Consider the following 22,362-nt stretch of genomic DNA (forward strand, 5'->3'; position numbering starts at 1 on the left):
TTGCTTAAGAGGAGGATTATATAATGTTGGTGCTCGGGAGGGGGGTGGAGTTAGCCATATTATTTACTGTAACCTACAAATTTTGACACACTTGAGAGTGTCTTCTAGCAGATGGTTATTTGATATTTAGGTGATTTGGAAAAAATATAAGCTGTAATGTTCAGTGAATATAATTGCTCCTTACATTAATAAGATAATATGAAGTTAAAGTTCAGACACAAAACAACATAATTGACATATTTTATTCATATTTTATAGGCATAAACCATTTTTTAAATGAACTTTACAGACACAGTCTGAACATACCACCAAAGGATACCATTCTGCTTTACAAAGAATCTTTGCTTTTTGCAGATGACGTAGTCTTGTTAGTTTTTACAAACTAAAGACCTCCACTGACACTGACATGGTTTGCAGCTTGGATAGAAATTGGTTTTTCTAATGGTCCTTTTCCACTACCACCTAAGCCCTGCCCCCTTTTCGGCCGGCAGTCATTTCTATTACAACCGAGATGCCCTCACTGTAGGCAACCTCACCATAGCAAGGTGGCTTGTAATCATGAAGTCATTTGTTTGCGACACACATGGCACAAAAATGGAGGACATTGAGGTCATGCTTTACCTGCTGTTCGGTATATGGCTTGTAATAAGGACATAAACAGAGCCAGATAAGGCTGTTGGGCAAAAGCCATTGTGCTACTGTCTGCTGATGTTACCCAAAGTTGTTATCGGGAGTCCCTCTCATGACATTTTCAGCCTGAATCTGCATCGGAAGAATCCCAATGGAGAAGGTGAAAAAAAGGTGTCTACAAGGACCAGGAATATCCTGATGGAAACGCCTACAAACCAGTGGGTGTAGTGTCGAGGGGGGTTTTGTTGGTGCTAGTGGAAAAGGGCCAACTGTTTAAGGTCATGGTGTCTTGTTAGACAAGAATGGATTGCCAAGGAAACTCCAAAGACAACTCTTGAGCATGTTATTGTATGATGTATCTTGTTTTGTTTTTTTTTTACACACGCAGGGGCAGAATCACCTCTGTCTGCCTGTAGAAATAGAATTAACACAATAAGTCAATCTTTGTTTTTTCCTTTGCCAATTGTGATTGTGAATGCAAGTAGCTGAAATAAGCTTTTTCTATTGCAGGGGTCTCAAACTCCAGTCCTCGTGAGCTACCATCCTGCAGGTTTTAGTGTTTCCCCTGGGACAGACTTGGTTCAAATAAAAATGTTCTCCAACAAATTGTTGTCATCTTCTGCACCTGCCTGTAATGCACTGTTGATTTGGGTTGGGTGTATCACAGCGGGGAAACACTAAAACCTGTAGGATGGTAAGGATGGTAGCTCACCAGGAGCGGAGTTGGCGACCCCTGCTCTAAAGTGTTGTTTATTAGTTACAAATAGTAGAGTCGCAACTCCCATATGTTGAAAGGTACCAGTTCAGGTGGATCAGGCGTTTGCTCAGAATCACTTCCAGATGTTTACCAAATGAGTTTTTTTTCCCAGAAATATATGACCAAAGATAAGCTGTACAGCAAACTCAGGACTTAATGGAGAAGCTATGTTTCTCCACTGGTTCGGGAAAGCATCAATGTGCCTCCACAGATGGAGGAGGCTCAGGAGGAGAAAGTCTGAATTCTCTGCATTGTCTGTTGAACTCATAGTGACTACCTTGACATCATGATGGATGTCAAGCTAGATAAATCCTGTGTGTGTTTGTTCTATAATTAGATACAGTATAAGGTAACAAAACCTGTCTAAATCTATAAAGTTATCACTCTAAAAGGTTAAAAACAGACTAGTAAAAAAACAAATATACAGACTAAGTTATCTAAACATATTTAATGGAACCTTGCACATACAGTAAATAAATGCTTTTATAATAAGTCAAAATCGAAAGATAGAAAATTCCCTTCAGGCGTTGCCCAAGCATAGCTGACGAAAGAGAAACAAAAACAAAGGTATAGTATAAAAGGGGAGGGCACAGCTTAAGGGTGGCAGATTATCCTGGGTATGCTAAAGGTGTGCATCAACATTTCCTATCCTCTCACCAGGTAAGATGGAAAATTTATGTAATATAGCAATGAGAAAATATGCAGCAATAAATGCACTTTTTTGTTTTAGTGTTTGCATAGACTTATATATTATTGATGTAATTAAATAGAATAGATGCTAAATGTTTTCTAATGACATTAAATGTTGGACCTTTAGATGTTTAGTCACTTCTAATATGAAGTTATTTTATAGCGTATAACTTATTAAAAGACCTTATAACCATTTTTTTTTTCACTTCTGTTTTACCCGTAGCAAGTTTTCTACAAAATGGATAAATCAAACTCAAATCCTGGAGTCAACCAGCTATTCAGATTTCTATGTTTACGCACTTCTCTACATTTATTGTCTCCATATGATGAGAAAAAGCTTCTCCAGAAGCTTCAAGCACTTGTTACAAATATCAAATGGAGCCCAGAGGATGTAGTAGACTTGTTTGATTCTCTTCTAATTCGATTTGAATCAACATCTGCAAATGATAGATCCCATCTAATCAACTGGCTCATGCAAATGTTGCACTGCATTGAAGTGAACTATATTACTTCCAGTTGGAGATCAAAATCAAGAAAGACACTCGTAGAGCTGGTCAAAGATGTGACTGTAACAGATGACAATCTCAAGAATCAACTATCAAAGGATGAAAACAAAACACTTGATGAGATTATTCAGGAAATCCAAAATGAAAAGCTGAACCAAGTTGATGAAAAGCTTTTAGATGAAATAAAGGATATTGTGTCATCGGTTAATGGAAAACTGACAATCCCCAATGATGGATCAGAGAAGAGCAAACTGCAAATGATCTTGCAGAGAATCTGCGATGCAGTAGAAAACACAGCCAAATACAGACCGCGACTGACTCAGATGGTGAGCTGGTGTCTCATGGCTCTTTCCACAACGGGGCGGTTACTTCAGGTTGGCACAGGAGAAGGGAAGTCATGCATTGTGGCAATGTTTGCAGCGTATCGAGCTCTGATAGGTCATAGAGTAGATATCATGTCGAGCTCACCTGTTCTAGCAGAGAGAGATTTAGATCAGTGGAAAGAATTTTATAAGTTTTTAAATATCACTGTAGACTGCAACATCAACAAACAAGACAGTCGTTTAAAAAAGTGCTACAAGAGTCAAGTTGTTTATGGTACTGTGCATGAGTTTGCTGGACACTGGCTTCAGCAGCACTTTGAACGGAAGGACATATTTGGGAAGAATACATTCCAGTGTGCCATCGTAGATGAGGTGGATTCCTTGATGTTAGATAAGGGTCATCATGTTGTGTACATTGGCAGTGACATGCCTGCTTTGCAGCATCTCAGCCCACTGCTGGCATTCATATGGAACACAGTTAATCAGTACAGTGAGGTTAACACAGACACAACCATGGGCCCCAAATACCCCTTTCACCAAGCCGTATTAAGACACATTAAGGAAGAAAGAATTGATGAATTTGCAGTTCTTCAGATAGCAGAGGAAGCTGGTGTACTGGCCAAAGGATCGGTTGGGGAAATAAGAAGAAAGCCAAGCCTTTTAATGGAAAAAATCACAAACATTTCTGCTGACAAGCTGGTGGAGTTTTTCAAAACAATTGAGAGAAAATTCCCATCATGCCAGTTTGCTCTGTACAGTAAAAGCTCAAATGGAGAAATAAAAGAGCTGCACAAAAGACCGCAAGAAGGAGATGAGCAGAGACAAGTATCACTGCTTTTATTCTGCCAGGACATGTTCACAAACAAAACCAGTGTGATGAGAGCTGCAGAAGAAGAAATAAGAGGCGCTCTGCATTTTACACCATGTGAACTGAAGGACACTGAAAGTGGCTGCTTCATCCCAGGATTCCTGTCAGAACTGGTTGAATCTAAACTAAAAGTTTGGATCGAAAATGCTTTCCGTGCTCAAACTATGCAGATGGATCATGAATATGTCCTGGAGAAACATGGAATAGTCCCTGTGGATTACAGCTGCACAGGTGTTTTAGAGAACTTCATGCAATGGACAGACGGTCTGCACCAGTTTCTGGAGATGAAACATGGATATAAGCTGAGTGATATGACAGCCATCACTAACTACATGTCCAGTGTTGGCTTGCTTCAGATGTATGGAAGTCAGATCTATGGACTGTCTGGAACTCTTGGCAAACAAGCAGAGACCGAAACTTTGCAGAAAATCTACGAAGGTATCAAAACCTGCCAGATTCCTTCTTTCATACGTAGAAAGCTTTTTGAGATTGAGGGGACAATTGTAGAGAATGAAAATGAATGGATTGATAAAATCTGTGATGTTGTTATTGAACAAACCACACCAACACCATACAGGGGTCACAGAGCTGTTCTGATCATCTGTGAGACCATCAAGTGGGCAAAAACTGTCCACAGATCTCTAGAAGACAATGTCCCACACAAAAAGCTTTACATAAGTAACAACTTGGACAACAGTGAGATCTTTTCCAAACATCTTGGAGCAGGAGACGTCATCATAGCCACAAACCTGGCAGGTCGAGGAACAGACCTTCAGATTTGCGACTCAGTAAAGACAGCTGGAGGTTTGTTTGTTGTGCAGACCTTCCTTCCAAAGAACGCTCGTGTTGAGGCTCAGGCTTTTGGTCGCGCTGCTAGACAAGGCTCTCCTGGCTCCGCCCAGCTCATTGTCTGTTCCAAGCATCTGCCAGATCTGCTTCAGCTGCTGGCTTTAACAAGGAAACTTAAGTCTTTGTTGGCAAATATTACAGATGTCACTTCATCTTTTCACAATCTCTTCATGATGGAATTTAGGCTGTACCAGAGAGGCCACAGCCAAAAGCGCAAAGCAATGTCTTCGATGTTGTCACATATTTTGACTGAAAAGTCAGATTCAGATATAACAATGGTAAAAACATTAAGAGATAACTCTGTGGCTAAAGGACTATCTAAGTACCTAGAGTGTCACATGCCAAACATAAAGAAGAAGGAAGAGCTCTTCAAACAGCATTTGCAAATCCTAGATGACCTGTACACCAGTTGTAACAACAAGCCAGCAGAATCAAATGTGGCTGCACTCAATGAGTTTTGGGGTATGTGGCTGCTCACTAAATTTAACAAGGAAGACTCCATCAGTGAACTGAAAATCCAACTGAAAGAAGATCTGAACAAAGCCATGCAAAAACTCAGGAAGGGAGAGTCTCCCTTATCAAACCTGCATCACTACACTGCCTTTGGCAATGAGCTACAAAAACTGGGAAAACTTTCTGAGAGCATCAACATGTACACCAAAGCAATAAAGGAAGACCAGTGTTGGGCTGCAGTTGCATACTACAACCGAGCTTTTGCAACTTTAACCCAGCAGAATAGTCGTCAGGACTTCCAATGCCTTAATCAAGCTCTGGAGGATTTGCAAAATGCTCTCAAATCTGTTCAGCTCTACCTCCAACAGCTAGATATCACTTTCAGAAATGCCACACTGGAAATCAATGATTTGACAAGATTTGACAATCGTATCATGGCCAGACACACAGTTTTGGTGTCTTTCAAAACAAACATTTTTGAAGCCACACAGAGGGTTCAGAGGGCCATAGACAGAGGTGGATTTGTAAATGTGAAGAAGAGATTTGTGTATTTTCTCGTCTCATATGAGCATTTTTTGCCAATGGTGATCCTTGCTGCAAGATCAGTGACTGAGATTTTCTCAAGAGACCCTTTGATGAGCTTCCAACTCATGAGCAATCCTTCGTTTGATGTTTTTATTGAAATCAGGAGTCTTAAAGCCATGGGCCTGACTCACATCTATTTGTTAGATACCTTGGTGCCTCAGGGGGGTGTTTTTTCAAGAAAAGCCAGGATTGTGCGTTAAGGTGTGAATCTGCAATCGAGCAGAACTGTTTAGCAAGAAATTGTTAAAAAAAAAAAAAAAAAAAGTTATATTCAGATACTAAGTGTACCATCAGCTTTTATGAACTGAAAAAATCTTTAAATAATTTTATGATATTTTTAAGATATTTTAAGATATTTTTATTCTATTACAATAAGTTAGTGTCAAAGAAAAAACAGCACCTTGTTTTTTTTCTTTACGTTTATTACATACTGGCTGTTTTGTTTTTTTGTTTTTTTTTTTTGTTTTTTTCAAAAGCTCAGATTTACTGATCTGTACACAGTTGTTTAAATTATATTTACAAGTTTTCCTCCTGAGATAGATAGGGGTCATTATCTACAGAGATCCCCCGAAAAGTCACCAACTCATGAGCCATCCATCCTTTGACATTTTCATGGAACTCAGCAGTCTAGAATCTATGAACCTGACCCATATCTATGTGCGAGATCCATGCTTCTTTTTAAGTGGGTTTATTTCAGTGACAGGCAGAAAGCTACGTACGTTTTAGTGAATCATTTTTCCTCCAGTAACAGAGCATTGCCGTTATGCATAAAACTATGCAGTAAGTGGTGCTAAGAATACGACTAAACATCAACTACAGGTCTAAATCCAGTGAATGCCATTCTCCTGTTGAACACACTGCCTTTGAAATGAATTTGTTAATACAACTATTGAAGAGTTTCTTGCATTTGGGATAAAGCCACTTGAGTATGCTGGTGAAATTTTGTGGACATAATAAACCAAGTAAATAGTATGACTGTCATTTTTAGATAAAATAAGCAAAATGCTGAAGTGCTTTGACTTGTTTTTATCTCTTTTTTTATATGTTTACTTGACAATTAATATTATTATTATTTATTATTGTCTATTTGCTTAAACTACATGTTTCCTCAGACTGTTGTTCTCTACATTCCATGAAGAAAAGTAGCTTTGCACATCATTTGATACCTATTAGTTAATGGATGGTTTTGTTTTCTTAAGTGAGTCAGAAATATGGACTTTATGTTTAATCACATTATTTAATCTTTCCTTTCGTATTGATATATTAACGTCATCTTATGTTTGGCCAAAAAATTCTGGTTTGAGTTTTCAGAATATAAGCAATATAAACTCTTGTGTTGATTGGTATCACCAGAATCATTCAAGCTTGTTTGATTATATTATATTTAATGAAAATTTATTTTCTGATGAGCATTTTAAGGGATTTTGATTTTGTGAAATAAAACAATCAAATACAAGTAGACTGCTGCATGTTGAATACTGGTAAATGTCTTCTCTTTCTGTACACTGTGTAGTAAAAATACAATAAAATTCTCTTAAGTGCCAGAACATACGGTGTAATTTCACAATAATTCTTTGTGGGATCTCCTTTCAATGCCACAGCATCACATTTTTACAACACCTGACATTAAGGTTGAAGACAACTAAATATCATTACTGCCACTCTGTGGTAAAATGTAGTATAGCTGGCAATACAACATGTTGACTCATGGCATAAACTAAGGTATACTTAACGAAAGAAATACACATTATTTGAGTTTGTATTTTTTATGCGGACATGCTGAATAGTTTTACAACAGCAAAACTCTGATTTAATTCTGTGCTCATACATTGAGATAGATAGATAGATAGATAGATAGATAGATAGATAGATAGATAGATAGATAGATAGATAGATAGATAGATAAGAGGCAGATTGTTTCCTCTTGTAAGAAAGAGAACTCCTATCTCATTTCATTTACATGATTTTAACATGTTTTAATTGTAAATTCTGACTATATATGATATATTTACTATGTTTTGTGTATGTAATGAGGTTACAAAAATAAAATTGTTTAATGATAATGCAATTTAGTTTTGCATTAAATTAAATATTGTCATTCTTACCTCTGCCATGTTTTTACTGGCATTTACCTGTTTGTTTGTGTTCACGATAACTCTAAAAGGTATGGACAGCTTTTCATGAAATTTTCAGGAGTTGCTGGAAATGTGAAAAGGAAGTAGTGATTAAATTTTGGTGGTGATCTGGATTAGCATTTAGATACAAGAACTTTTTAAACGCCCTGAAGGGAAGTTTGCGCTCTAGTTATTCCCCACAACAGCTTTTCTAGTTATAAAGTGTGCCTAAAAACATAATTAAAATAATGTACTTTATTGTACAATCCATTTCATTCCATTTTGATTAAATATTCACAGCAAATTTTTATGGTTTAAATGTCACTTGACTATTATTTTGTGAAATAAAACATATTATTATTATATTATCGAGAGACTACTAGTTATTGACTACTGATTTTAAATGTGCATTTAATACTGTAAAATTGTTAAACACAACTCTTTAATACTTGAATACATACAGTAACTTACCTTTATTGATGGCTTTTCAGAGCTGAAGTATCTAATTTACCACAAATACATTGTAAAGGCCAAGTGATGTCCAATACTCACATCATTATTGCCCCTCTGGTATAATGTTGTACATGCTAACATTACAGCATTATAATGTTAGCATCCCAAAAATGTTGGAACATTGTTTTCCACATTGTACCACATTGTTTTCATTTGTTTACGAAATATGATAGTTATTCAGACGTACCCTGCTTACCCGAAAATACCATTTTAGCTTCATACCAAAGCTTGATAATATCAGAATATTCACAAAAGATGATGAAAAAAATAATTTACATAATGAACACATATGACATTTGAATTGTGTTCAACTTTTAAAATTATGAGCATGTTCACAACAGGTATCTATGCACTGAAATTTGATGTAAATACTAGCTAAACTTTGTGGGCTGTGTAGGATCCTACAATGTGCAATAAAACTTAAACAAAATAAATAAAATAAAATAAAATAAAACTATTGATAGTTGATTTATATATCATTCATATTTAGTATTGTTAAATCCCCATGTTGATAAATTAGAAGAAATGCATGAAATAAGAGAGTTTTACTTCCAAGTAACATTAACTGTAGCAACCATGCTAATTAGTTCTTTGTTCATTGCTACTGCACTCAACAAGCTAGCTCTTAATTAATGCTTGTTCTACTTACCAAGTGAACCCACCACCAAAAAGTGGAAAAAAAAAAAACAAAAAACAAAAACAAATATTGCTGTCAAAGAATTGAGGACACTGGGAATTTCCCATAAATTGTATATAGGTCTAACAGAAGAATTCCCCTGTTTAAAGATGGCATAAAATTCCTGTCTTATCAAGGAACACTGCTCAATCCTGCCACACAAGGCCACAAGAGGTATTACAATCACTTTCAAAAGCACAATTTTAAAACCATTTATAATATAGAATCTGAAATCATTGAAGTTATGATGATTAGCCAATAAAAAATATCCCCACTAATCAACCTCAACTAATATTATGTTGCCCCTCGCAAGCCCCATAAGTGTCCTGGTATAAAAGCTACTAAATCTCTGAAGTTAGCAGATGCTGTTGGAGTTGGGTCCTTCACCCCTGCTGAAAAATAAAAATGTCATTAGGGAATGAATTATAGGGTCTATAAAGGGTGTACTTTTGAAAAATAATGCTTTATCAAATAAAATCCTCAGACAGTCCTCATCATCTCACCTTCTTCCAAAGTGTGTCCTGCTTCCATACTGTTTCACAGTGAGGGATGCACGTAATGTGAAAAAAAAAACACTCATTCATCAGACAATGCTACCTCTTCTAGTTGCCATTCTGTTTAATTCTGGTGCTTACAATACCATTGTAGAGCATGAACACTCTGGAAGCTCTAAAATCACAGTCCTATATGCAACAAACTACGGTGCACTGTGAGGTTTTGATTCAATACTGGTGAAGTTAGCATAAACTTTGAGCTCTTTCAGTCATTTGAGCTCTGCTGTTGGTCTCTGTATCTGCTCCCCAGATACATCTTTGAGCTCTAGTTTGTCCTTTTTCACTGGTTTACTTTTCTTGAACCACTTCTTAGAGGTCTGGACCTCTGAAAAGTAAGAGCAGCCCTCAAAACCGTCATTTATGCTCATGCAAAGACCCACATGTCTGGCCAGCACTGTGTGGCTGTTGTCAAAGATCTTTACACTAAACTAGATGGGAATGTTTGGTGAAAGATCCAAACACGAGAACCAAATGTAACAGACGACAGGAGACAGAAGAATTCTCTTAATCATTTATTAATATTTAGGTTTGCTCTTTTTTTAAGATGTCCATTGTTTTACACAGAGAAATTAGCCACACAGGTAAATTTGATTTGTATTCTCTTAGCATTTAATCTTTTATTGTTAATTATATTACTATTCTCCCTTACAAGCGCTAATGCTAAAAAAGTTACACAAGAACTATCACACGGTTAACTAACTTGTGAGCACATCGGGACAGGAAACTAACACGTCACATAGATTTAAAAAAGGAAAAAAAAAGAAGGAAAAAGAATTTCCAAACTGTATAAGGGAAAAGAAACATGTTAAAAGTAGAAATCAAGAGACAAAAAAAAGACAAAATGGACAAGCATTTACAATCACACCACCCGGCTCAACTCTCCAGAAAGAAGTACCACTCTGTTTTCCTTGTTGACTTTTTTTTTTATTACCATGGTTCTTCTTGTTATCTGTTTTTGGTAGACCTTTCCATGCCAGACTGTTTCAAGCTTTGATCTCAGCCAAACATTTACATTCCAGAAATCTAATGCGCCTGAAAACAAACGGCATCCTGATTTGATGTCACTATGAGCACTCGCAGCGTGAATTTCCCAGTCGTCGAGATTTGTATTTTCCCCGTCAAACCTAACAGCCAAAAGGCTGGCTGTGCATCGCTTTGGCAGCTCTGAGGGGAGTGAACTCAAAAACGGACTGCTGCCGTCATCATCATGTCAATCTACAAACTCCAATCTGAGGCACTCTGCTGACTTTCCTGTCACTCTCATCGAAATCATCACTCAGTCTATCGAAAAGGTTTTGGGAAAGGAGCACTGGATAGCATGTGCAAGAAACAGGCCACCTCCAGCTGATTCGATTAAGTGATGTGTCCTCAATATATATTTTTAAGAAACTAAAAGAAAAAAAAAAACCAAAGAACTGAATCAGAACACGCTTAAAAATGCACATGCTTGGGTCCAATTACAGGTTCCGTTTCAAATACGTCATAATGGCTCACGTCACAGGGCAGTGGTAAGCTTTGTGTTGAAATATGAACAATTCAGAGGAAGGTTAGAGTCACTGAGACTATATTTAGTTTCTGATGGCAGGGTTTGGACTAAAAAGAAGAAAAAAGAAAACACCCCTTTTATTTGATGCTTATTTGGCTACAACCATTTGGTTTAAGGTTTAAACACTCTTCCACGTGGACAGGCAGTTCTGTACCTTGAGTGTGGTGGCAGTGAAGGGGCTGGTTCATTGTCATCGATAAGTCACAAGGGGTTTTGTTGGTCTTGAAGATTATTACTACACTCTCTTTGTGGACCCTGTCTGTCCTCCCTCTATGCTGCTTTGTTAATTGTACTTCCTGGATAAACGCGCTCCCAGTTACCTCCTCATTCACACAATGATCGCATGCAAACGCGTTTATCTCGACCTCACTGCACGAATAAAGCTACTTCTTGGTGAGGAGGACTGTGTGTTCATTTCACCTCAGAGCGCACATAAACTCAAGTATGTTGGCTGGGTTTGTTAGGAGGTATCAATGCACAGGCAAGGCTAAGAAACTACAACCCAGATGATGAACACAGTGATCCCTTCTGGCCACATCTGGCACTAAAAGTGCGATATCCAAACCAGCTACAGAGGAGCACACAAGTGTGGATATCACAACAGGTGGTGCGATACAACCAGTGACATTGGAAGCACTTTATAATGCGCGATTAATGGTAACGGTAGTGTGCCGGCCCCCCTCTCGTTTTCACCGGTTCAGACTTTCGGAGCATCATTTTCCACTCGAGCGCACACATGCACACAAAACCACACAATACGAAAGTAAAACATTATCCAGTCAGTATTCACATGGGCTGAGACCAGGCATGCAATTTCCAAACAGTCCAGAAGGAGGAAAAAAAACAACAAAAAAACAAAAAAAAAAAAACAAAAGACCCCCAAAGAGTTTTCTGTCTAAATCTAAAAAGAAAAAAAAAAAAGATAAAACCAAAACAAAAAAGAAAACACACCGACTGATAGACGAGGGGCAAATGGAAGACATAAACAACCTGGCAACATCAAGGAGGAAGCAGTCACTATAATGGCTCTCATTGGCTGTTACCACGTGACGGCTCAACCAATCAGTCGCTTCAGCCCCTTGCTGAGACAGGTCACAAATTACAAAATGAAAATACAGACAAAAGAAAAAAAAACACAATAAAAACTTGCTTAAAAAGTAGAAGACACACATTGTTGTAAGTATCTCTGCTATAGTATGTTTTTTTTTTTTTTTTTTTATCTATGTCATTATTAAAGTCATTATGTATTAAAGAGAAAAGTGTTACAGTTTTTTTTTTTCTATTACATTTTCATCATCATCATCATCATCATTATCATCATCATCATCATCATCCACAAGAGCACCACTTCCAAATTATTACTATTGGTTAACAGGAGGTGTGCGGCTTCTATATGCCACTCTGAGTCTAGATTAAAGGGCTCTATTGGCTGACAGAGGCTCTAACAGAAGGAAGGAGGGAGGACTGGTTACTGTTCTTCACCTCCTTCCTTTGCTTTGTTTCTTCTTGTCATACTTTAAAAATAAAAACTGTGCTTTGCTGTAAAACAGCCTGGTCTACTGGTTTTCAGCTTGTGATATTAAGAGAAAGACTGGACTTGTATATAGTACAAACACGTAAAGGTCAGCTCTGTCCTCCACTGAAATCACTTCCATTCCTCTCCCTCCCTCCCTCTCTCTTACTGCATCTATTTCTATTCTGCTGTTGTGGGGAATGATGGGAGTTGTGTTGTGGCAAACAAGAAAGCCTTCCATCGTGCTCCTGCATTATTGTCAAGCTTCGCTTTTTCCTTCCTTATGCTTTCCCCTCCCTCTCTTTCCCACTCTCTCTCACCCACTCTCTTTCTCTCTCTCTCTCTCTTGTGTTATTTTTTTTTTCTTCAGCAGGACACCTCCATTGTTTGGGAGGGGCTGGGAGGCATCTGGCCGCCCTGCGAGCCCTGGGACAGGGTGCGGGAGCGAGAGCGGGAGCCATCCATGGAGTAGGAGGAGGAGAGGGAGGTGGTGCGGGAGCGGGACAGGCGGGTCATGCAGGAGGAAGCCACTGAGAAGGAAGAGAGACAGAGAAGTGAACAATAAGATTGCAATCAGATAAAGGGAATTGATGGAAACAGTTATCTGTACCTAAAGAAAAGGGATGTCACAATTACTGTCTATGTTGTCCCTGAATGTTTGATTTCTTGCTCGTTTTGTTTTGTTTCTCTTTGGAGGAAAGCATCTGCTAAATGACTGTAAAACTTTAGAACTAGAACTACTTGCTTTCACTATAATAGCTGCTGTTTAGGAAGGTTCAGGCCCTCAACTGGACTAAGCGATTATGAAAATGGATGCATAGATGGATGGATGGATAGATGGATAAATGGATGGATAATGCATGGATTGATTGATGGATGGATGCATGGATGGGTGGATGGATAAATGAATAAATGGATGGACGATGCATGGAATGATTGATTGATGGATGCATGGATGGATGGATGCATGGATGATGCATGGATTGATTGATTGATGGATGGATGCATGGATGGATAAATGGATGGATGATGCATGGATTGATGGATTGATGGATGGATGGATAGATGAATGGATGCATGGATGGATGGATGATGCATGGATTGATTGATGGATGGATGGATGCATGGATGGATGGATGGATAGGTGAATGGATGGATGGATTGATGAATTGATTGATGGATGATAAATGCATGGATGGATGAATGGATGGATGGATGGATGCATGGATGGATGAATGCATGGATGGAGGGATGCATGGATGGATGGATGGATGGATGGATAAATGGATTGATGATGCATGGATTGATTGATAGATGCATGGATGGATGGATAGATGGATGGATAGATGAATGGATAAATGGATGGATGGATTGATTAATGGATGGATGCATGGATTGATTGATGGATGGATGAATGGATAGATGGATTGATTGATGGATGGATGGATGGATGGATGGATGAATACATGGATGGAAGGATGAATGCATAGATGGATGGATGGATGCATGGATGAATGGATGGATGGATGAATGGATTGATTGATGGATGATAGATGCATGGATGGATGAATGGATGGATGGATGCATGGATGGATGAATGCATGGATGGAGGGATGCATGGATGGATGGATGGATAAATGGATGGATGGATTGATTGATGGATGATAGATACATGGATGGATGGATGGATGGATGAATGCATGGATGGATGAATGCATGGATGGAGGGATGGATGAATGGATAAATGGATTGATGATGCATGGATTGATTGATGGATGGATGGATAGATGAATGGATAAATGGATGGATGGATTGATTGATGGATGATAGATGCATGGATGGATGAATGCATGGATGGAGGGATGCATGGATGGATGGATGGATAAATGGATTGATGATGCATGGATTGATTGATGGATGCATGGATGGATGGATGGATAGATGAATGGATAAATGGATGCATGGATTGATTGATGGATGGATGGATGGATGGATGGATGAATGCAAGGATGGAAGGATGAATGCATAGATGGATGGATGAATGGATGGATGGATGGATGGATGGATCTGTTGTTTTAAAAGCCACAATTATCTATTTGTAAAGATCCTTCAATATCGCCACTTTCCACAAAACATTATGCTGGAAACGTATCGGCAGATCAGCAGAACTTGTGTGTACGGAAACACAGTTGCAAAACATCTCTGTGTTCCTGCATGATGGAAACTGTCAAACTCTCGATGGATGTTCAAATATGATGGACTTTGACCTTATTTGTGTGAAACGATCTGCAGAAGAAACTTTATTTAATATTGTAACTTGTTTCTTTCACTTCTTTTTCTGTTTCATAGTGATTTATGTTTGAAATGGCAGCTAGCCTGCTAACATGCAGCTGAAAGCCACCAAGATGTTTTCTCTGTGTTGCAAAATTTCCGCCTCATATTCTAAGGAAAAGGCGACAGGATCTCTACAGAGTAGAGTTTCTGTTGTCTTTTCCAAATGTTTCCTCTCAGATATAGGGTTAAAATGTGGCTTAGTTTTGTTTTGAATGAGAATTTTTGCCCAAGTTGCATCATTTATTCATTCATTTTCCAAACCACATTGTCCAATTAATGGTTGCGGGGAAGATGGTGTCTATCCCAGAAATCATTGGGGGAGAAGGGGGGGTATACCCTTGACAGGTCGCCAGTCCATCACAGAAGTTGCCATCAAAAAACAGAAATTTAGACTCTAAAATGAATAGTCATGTGTTTCAAGACATTACTAATGATTTTCTTTGTATATTAAAATATGAATATTTCTGAAAATAACTACCAAGAAAAAAATAAGCCATTGTGACATCCCTGTTAAAGAATAAGGCAAATATAGCATTACAGCATTTTACAGATCATCTCTCCAAAATCCCAACTTTTTCCTTGGCAAGACTTCTCTTAACACAGGCCAGAAGCATAAAGCAATAAACAGTGCAGCTGTTTGGAGCCACTAATGATATGTTATAATGCTTCATTTAATTTTATCTGCTCATTTTAATAAATGTAGGCTACAAAAGAAAAAAAAAGATAAATATAATGTGAAAAAGGGCAAAAAAAAAAAAAAAGGTAGCAGTATTATTCATTATTTTAAAACAACAAGAATCTCACAGAACATGATTAACTCAAAGGTAAAAAAAAAAAAAAAAAAAAAAAAAAAAAAAAAAGTATAAATCCTCATTGCATATCTGACAATGCACAAAATATACCTGGATCCACTTTAAGTTATTTAAATGGATCAAAATTCAAATGAATAAGAACTAACCGGTACATTAAAGCCTTGCAGCATTGGTAAACAGACACCTACTTAGCATCAAGTGAACTTACTGTAGCCCATGCCCTGGATGAAATACTTGAAAGCCTCAGTCAGTTTAGCCGGCTGCAGAAGAAACACATCATCAAATTTATCAACGTCAAACTCTATTAAAACAACAATCTAGTCTTACCTGAGTTAAATCATGGCACAAACTGATGACAACTAATTTTTTCTTTTATTTATGACCAGACTACAGTTTATTTACAGTGAGAAAACGTTCCGATCAAACTGCCATTAAATCATGTGGTGTTCAACAATACTAGTTATAATGTGCTATTTCAGTCTTCCTGATGTTACCTGAGTCAGCTGAGGGAGACCGCCAGCATCCGCCATCTGTAACAGGACAGAAGACATGAGTTTAAGTAAAAGAAGAGAAAGAGAAAAGGAGGTGAAACATAAACATCATGTGCACCTTGAGGAATGAAGTTGTTGTTGGGTCCAGTTTGCTGTTGCACTCCACCTAGTGGTCACAGAGAGAAAGTACAATAAGGCTTGTGACACTATGTGGGAAATAAAAAGGAAACGTCTAATGAAAGTCATTAAAACACAAAGAAAACTCACAGCAGCGTCCTCGTATGGGGCTTGATCTCCCACCACCAGCATCACTGGACACCTGAGGTGAACATGTTAATCAGGTGAGTAGCATTTAAATATTTTCTAGGCATGTACATATATATATATATATATATATATTTTTTTTTAAAAAGAGTATCGTTACTTGAAGGTGTAGCTGCGATCAAGGTTCAGATCTCTGCGGCTGTTGGGACAAAAGGACACTATTGATTGCGGTTCAGTGGGAAGCATGTTTGTGTTTGTGCACTCGTGTCCGCAGGAGAGTTTCACCTGTTGTAAGTCTTCCAGAAGAGCTCTATGTTGACCAGATTTGAAGCTTTAGAGATGCGCTCTCTGTGACACTGCACTATGTCTGTGTTTGATGACAGCTCCTCCTGCAAAATTAGTTTAAAGCTCATTAGCAGGTGCTTAAACATCATCTGGAATGGAGAATTTTTCCTTTGACCAAATAATATGTTGTACCTGGCTGAAAAGATGACACAGGATCTGCTCTGTGAGGGAGGAAGTCACAGAGCTGAGCTACAGTGGGCAACAAAGACAGAGATTAATTACACTTAAGAGTATTACAAGAAGCAGAATAACATGATATATAACAAACGTTCACATTATTAATAGCCCTGATGGACACAAACCATGCATGAAGTTGCCTTATTTACAAACCATGGCTAAAGTGAAACTGATTTATAACGCCCATTTGGACTAATTGGATTAAAATACCAGATTTCTGTACACAAGACAGCACATTCCTGGCTCAAAAGGAGCACACGACAATTAAATGTCAATGTTAAAAGAAAATGCAGACATGCTGTACCTTTTGAGCAGCCCAGTCCATCCAGCCTCGAGCGTTGGTGTCAATGTTGACCAGAACCAGACCCTCCACTGAATCTGGATTTGCAAGCTGAAGACAGATTGTGTGGTAAAAAGGAAATACTTCAGATTCAGCATTTTCATACCCAGAGTGAAGAAGAATTATTCAACATGTGAAAATCTTCATTACTAAACTCTATCTCCTATTTCTGGATAAAACTTGTGTAAAGATGCTTCATTCTAAATGTCCAAACCACATTTAGCTATTTATTCGTGAAACAAACAAGTAAAAAGGAATATTTTCAGTGTCTTCACTGACACACATACTTTTTTTTTTATTTTAAAGAAAAAAGCTCATTTTAAATAAACTGGAGTAAGACGACACAGCATGTAATTTGATGACAGGTGTGGGTGTCAGCACTGGGTATAAGAGAAACATCCACAGCAGACTTAGACTTTTCAAGCAAAAATGAGATGTGGCTTATTACTTGGTCACAGAATCATTGATATCATCAATATGGGATAACAACATTCTTAATATAAGAGAATAAAGACAGCTAAAAATCTTGGGCATATGTTGGGAACTATAACATTACCCTAAAGCTTTGTATAGATAACCACAAGTGGCACCATGATTGATGTACACATGGGCTCAGCAGTACACATTTCATCCAGAAAAGTAACCAAAATATGTTTTAATCAATCTAGAAGCCATGTTTCAGCTATGTGCAGATGTGACAGTAGACATAGATGAGTTTAAATTTAAGCTGTTTGTGGACAAAAGGATAAACAAAAAGCTGCAAAATTAGCATCTGTGACAGTATGTAGCACAAGTGTCTTGTATTGTGAATATACTACTGAAGTGTATATCGGAAATTTGGAGATGCAGATGCAACCATTAAGGGGGGCATCTTCACCCTGCAGTAAGTCTTGGACTTTAGGGTGTAACAGTACCAACTAGAGTGTATTACAATCTTTAAATGCCAATATATCAAATTTTCTAAATGCAATGAAATCGGTCAGTGGATATGCTGAAAATTATGTACTTTATACTTGTCCGTTAGCTAATGTTTCAAAACAATAGGAATTATGGGCTTAAGTGCATATTGCATATTAGAAAGCTCCCTAACCTTTCTGATGTTGTAAGAAAAGAGACACTGCTATTACTTTTGTAATAACTGCATTATCTGTAAGTTATTGAAGGAGCTAACGTACCGGAAGTATGCTAACTGAACGGTGCTAATTGTCTACCTTCTATAATTAACAGAAAACATCCCAGATGACGACACACAAAGAAAGGACACACAACCGTATAATAAAGTACTGCCAGTTATTTCTGGTCTCAAGAGCTGCCAATCACTAGATAAAAGATTTTATCAATGTGATTTTTATTTTAAATAATTATATAATTTAGCATTTTTGCAGCCAGGACTCGGTACCATGTTCTACTGAAACAGCATCAATGATTGACAGCTGTTGTTTTATGGTAAAACATGTAGACAAACGTGTGACAGCTTTGAACAAAGGATGATGCTCACTGTGAACTTGGAGAGGATGTACGCTCCTGCTCCCACACCCACTCCAATTACAGTACGGAAGCTGGCGGGGGGGGGGGACAAGTTAGCATATGCATTATATTCAATTCTGCGTGGAAACACCAACGTGAACTTTTCCTTTTATTCTGTAGGTGTTCAGCTACTAAAACCAGTTTGGATTAGGTGATGTGAAATGCGGTCAACTCACTTGAAAAACTGCAGAACAGCAGGGATCATCTCTGCTATGGTCTCCATGGAGGGATACTGGTAACTACAATAACAAACACAAAACCAGCGAATCAACAATGTAAAAATGAGGAAATATGATCTATGGTTGGGAAAGTTGTCTGACTTGAAAGCTCCCAAACGACATGGAGCATTTAGACAGGCTGATTTTCAGACTAAATTCAGTTATCACATACGCTGATAGGTGATTTTTTTTTTTTTTTTTTTTTAATCCAGTGGGATTTAAATGAGACCAAAAAGAAAATGAGTCGCCATGGAGATACCTTCACAATGCATGTTACGAAATCCTCCAGAGCCACTAAAAGAATCGCACAAGGAGGAGAGGTAACGAAGAACCAAAGAGAAGGAGGGAGTCAGAAGTGGGGAAAAAGAAAAGTGAGGATTTATTTAAAGCTCTGATGAGAGCGCATTAGAAAGCAGATTGGTGGGGGGGGTAGATGCGAGAGATGGGACTGTTGGGTATTTAAAGGGGATTAATTTTAAGCTTGCAGGGAAGATTGTTTCCATTTCTGAGAAATGTACTTGGAAGTAAGGCACGGTTAATGCAGGACATCCTGTCTATCAGCACAAACACAGCGGCGTACCCTGCGGGGTAGGCTGCAGCCCCCTCCTCTTGTCCCGGGGCATCAATATGAATCAGGGTGAAATTCTTGACAATCTCTTGCATCTCCTCAAACTTGAACAGAGTGGAGAAGCAACTCTTACCTGCCAAACAGAGAGATGGGGGGCAGGTTAGGAAGAGTCGAGCACAAATTAGATATTTTGTTAATTAAAGGAAGAGAGAAAGAGGGGCTACTCACTGTCCAGACCCACATCATGCAAGGTGAGGATGGCAGGCCTGCGGGTGGTCCGTGTGCCATGGAGAGTCACATGGAGAACACCATGGGGGGTCTCAACACTGTGCTCCTGGAGGACAAATAAAATTGATGGTTGATGTTTTATTTATTTATTTTTTTCTATTCCTTTTTTCTTTTTTCTTTTTTTTTACTTACATATATTATTTATTTTTTTCATTTTATTCAAATAAACTTAGATAATTTTTTATTTCTTAGATATTCCATTTTTATTTTATTAGAATTTATTTACTTTCTCATAATCTGAAATATAATTTTTTGTCCATTTGAATAATATTAATACTAATAAAAAAAAATTAAAAAAAGACAAGCATAAGCAACCATTTTTATGCCATGAGCTTCTCATCATCAAGTTTATTGGCTGACTCATAGAAACCACAGACACCTAAATTCTCATCACAAAAGTGGGTTGGCTTCCTATACTGTAAATACCATGTTTGAGAAAACAGGCCAATTAGTTCACAGCCAATGAGGTGGAGGCGTGTAATTGTTTAGTCATGTCTGAGACCTCAACTATTTACCTTAGAACTGCTGCAGATTTCTTCCTGTAAGCCATTTCTTAGTGGATGTATCTTTTAGTAACTTGAATCAGGTTTAGAAGTTGATTCTTACCTGCTTTCATACAAAGTCTGACTTCTCCAGTTAGAGCAGCCCAAACCATTACGCCTCCTCTACCATGCTGGGATCTGACTTAAAGACATGGCCTGCTCTGTATATATCCTTCATCCATGTCCAACAACCATCTCATCTCTTTTAACTGGACATCATATTATCCCTGCAACTTCTGGACACCTCATGTTGGATGAAGTTAAATATAATGACTTCAGTCATATGACTGATTTGCATCCTTTCTTCTCTGAGGTCTTTCTTTATCAACTTTCCTCTACAGAACATTTACTTGTTGTCAATAGTTAATCCAGAGAGGCCTTTCATAATGTCTTTTTTCATATTAGTGCTTGTGTTAGTGTTAGTATTCTGTGGCATGTGATGCTGCGTTACCTGTCCTTGATCCAGGAGTATCCTCGCTGCCAGTTCAGCAACATCCTGAGGAACAGGAGGGTGGTCTTATTAGAAAAGAAAAAGAAATGTTTTCCCCTGACCAAAGAACAACCAAAGAATGAAGAAAGGATGTCTATACTTGCTCTTCAGACACAAAGGACTAACCAAAGAACCTGGCAAAGGGGTGGGTTAGAAACATTTGGACAGTAACACAATTTTCATAACATGGGCTTCTGCATGCTACCACATTGGGATATAAATGAAACAACTGAGATGTAACTGAAGTGCAGACTATACTTCAAGAGGCTGAAAATTTTTTTTTAAATTCCTGTATAGTATTTAAGAACTGCAACCATATCTGTGCAAAGGCTCCTCATTTCAGAGACTCAAAAGTAATTGGACAAAAATGACTGCAAACACATTCAAAAAACCCTTTAAGCAAAGACTACCTGAAGACTGGACCCATGAACATCACCTCACATTGGATTTCCTTCTTTGTGATCTTTTGTTAAAACATATACTGCAGCTGTCTTCAGTTGTTTACTTCTGGGTCTTTCCACCCCCCTCCCTTAATTTAATGGTCGAGTTGAGTCATGTAAATGGTCATGTAGATGACAAGTCCTCCTCACAAACTACAGTAAGTCATGGAGTTCCTCAAGGTTCTGTACTTGGACCAATACTCTTCACGCTATATATGCTCCCTTTAGGCAAAATTATTAGACAGCATGGAATAAACTTTCATTGTTATGCAGATGATACTCAAATATACTTATCCTTTAAACCAGATTAAACAAATCAGCCCAATAGGCTACAAAATTGTCTCATAGACATAAAGACTTGGATGTCTAGAAATTTTCTCCTCTTAAACTCAGATAAGACTGAAGTAATTCTCGTTGGATCTGAAAAACTCAGAGCTAAATTTTCTGGTTTTGTGATGAACCTGGATGGCATTACTTTAGCTTCCAGTGCTACAGTGAGAAACCTTGGAGTAATATTTGACCCTGACCTGTCCTTTGGTCCACATATTAAGCAGGTTACTAAAACAGCCTTCTTTCATTTACGTAATATAGCTAAAATTAGGGACATTCTGTCTCAGAGTGATGCAGAAAAACTGGTTCATGCTTTTGTTACTTCGAGACTAGATTACTATAACTCTCTATTACTGGGCTGTCCTAAATATGCCCTGAAAAGCCTTCAGCTGATCCAGAATTCTGCAGCCAGAGTCCTGACCAGAACCAGCATGAGAGATCATATTTCTCCAGTTTTAGCCTCTCTTCATTGGCTGCCTGTTGAATCTAGAATAGAATTTAAAATCCTTCTCCTTACATATAAAGCCCTCCACAACGAGGAACCACTATATATCAAAGACCTCATTGTTCCTTATATACCAAGCAGAGTATTTCGTTCGCAGAATGCAGGCTTACTTGT

The 22,362-nt window shown here is 38.0% G+C and overlaps 2 protein-coding genes across 2 annotated transcripts in view; one reads left to right on the top strand and one right to left on the bottom strand.

Moving 5' to 3' along the window:
• Nucleotides 1-2,555: 2,555 nt before the first annotated feature.
• Nucleotides 2,556-5,861, top strand: LOC306769187 (protein translocase subunit SecA-like; the record flags this gene model as incomplete). Its single annotated transcript, XM_079257753.1, has 1 exon — nucleotides 2,556-5,861. One exon carries the CDS (start codon nucleotides 2,556-2,558, stop codon nucleotides 5,859-5,861), a length of 3,306 nt encoding a protein of 1,101 aa, XP_079113879.1.
• A 4,154-nt stretch (nucleotides 5,862-10,015) lies between these two features.
• The window catches only part of ndrg2 (NDRG family member 2), a 47,154-nt gene continuing 34,807 nt past the window's right edge, over nucleotides 10,016-22,362 (bottom strand). The window contains exons 4-17 of the mRNA XM_079258015.1: nucleotides 20,935-20,979; nucleotides 19,882-19,987; nucleotides 19,666-19,786; nucleotides 19,044-19,106; nucleotides 18,839-18,899; nucleotides 17,305-17,391; nucleotides 16,956-17,012; nucleotides 16,764-16,867; nucleotides 16,639-16,677; nucleotides 16,482-16,533; nucleotides 16,333-16,380; nucleotides 16,218-16,253; nucleotides 15,932-15,983; nucleotides 10,016-13,107 (exon numbers count right to left, since the gene is read on the bottom strand). Of these exons, the coding sequence (XP_079114141.1) occupies nucleotides 12,944-13,107; nucleotides 15,932-15,983; nucleotides 16,218-16,253; nucleotides 16,333-16,380; nucleotides 16,482-16,533; nucleotides 16,639-16,677; nucleotides 16,764-16,867; nucleotides 16,956-17,012; nucleotides 17,305-17,391; nucleotides 18,839-18,899; nucleotides 19,044-19,106; nucleotides 19,666-19,786; nucleotides 19,882-19,987; nucleotides 20,935-20,979 (1,035 nt within the window). The 3' untranslated portion in view covers nucleotides 10,016-12,943. The remainder of the gene's footprint in view (nucleotides 13,108-15,931; nucleotides 15,984-16,217; nucleotides 16,254-16,332; nucleotides 16,381-16,481; nucleotides 16,534-16,638; nucleotides 16,678-16,763; nucleotides 16,868-16,955; nucleotides 17,013-17,304; nucleotides 17,392-18,838; nucleotides 18,900-19,043; nucleotides 19,107-19,665; nucleotides 19,787-19,881; nucleotides 19,988-20,934; nucleotides 20,980-22,362) is intronic.

Source organism: Telmatherina bonti (assembly GCF_933228915.1).
Source record: "Telmatherina bonti genome assembly, chromosome: 18".
In the NCBI taxonomy this organism is placed as follows: Eukaryota; Metazoa; Chordata; class Actinopteri; order Atheriniformes; family Telmatherinidae; genus Telmatherina; species Telmatherina bonti.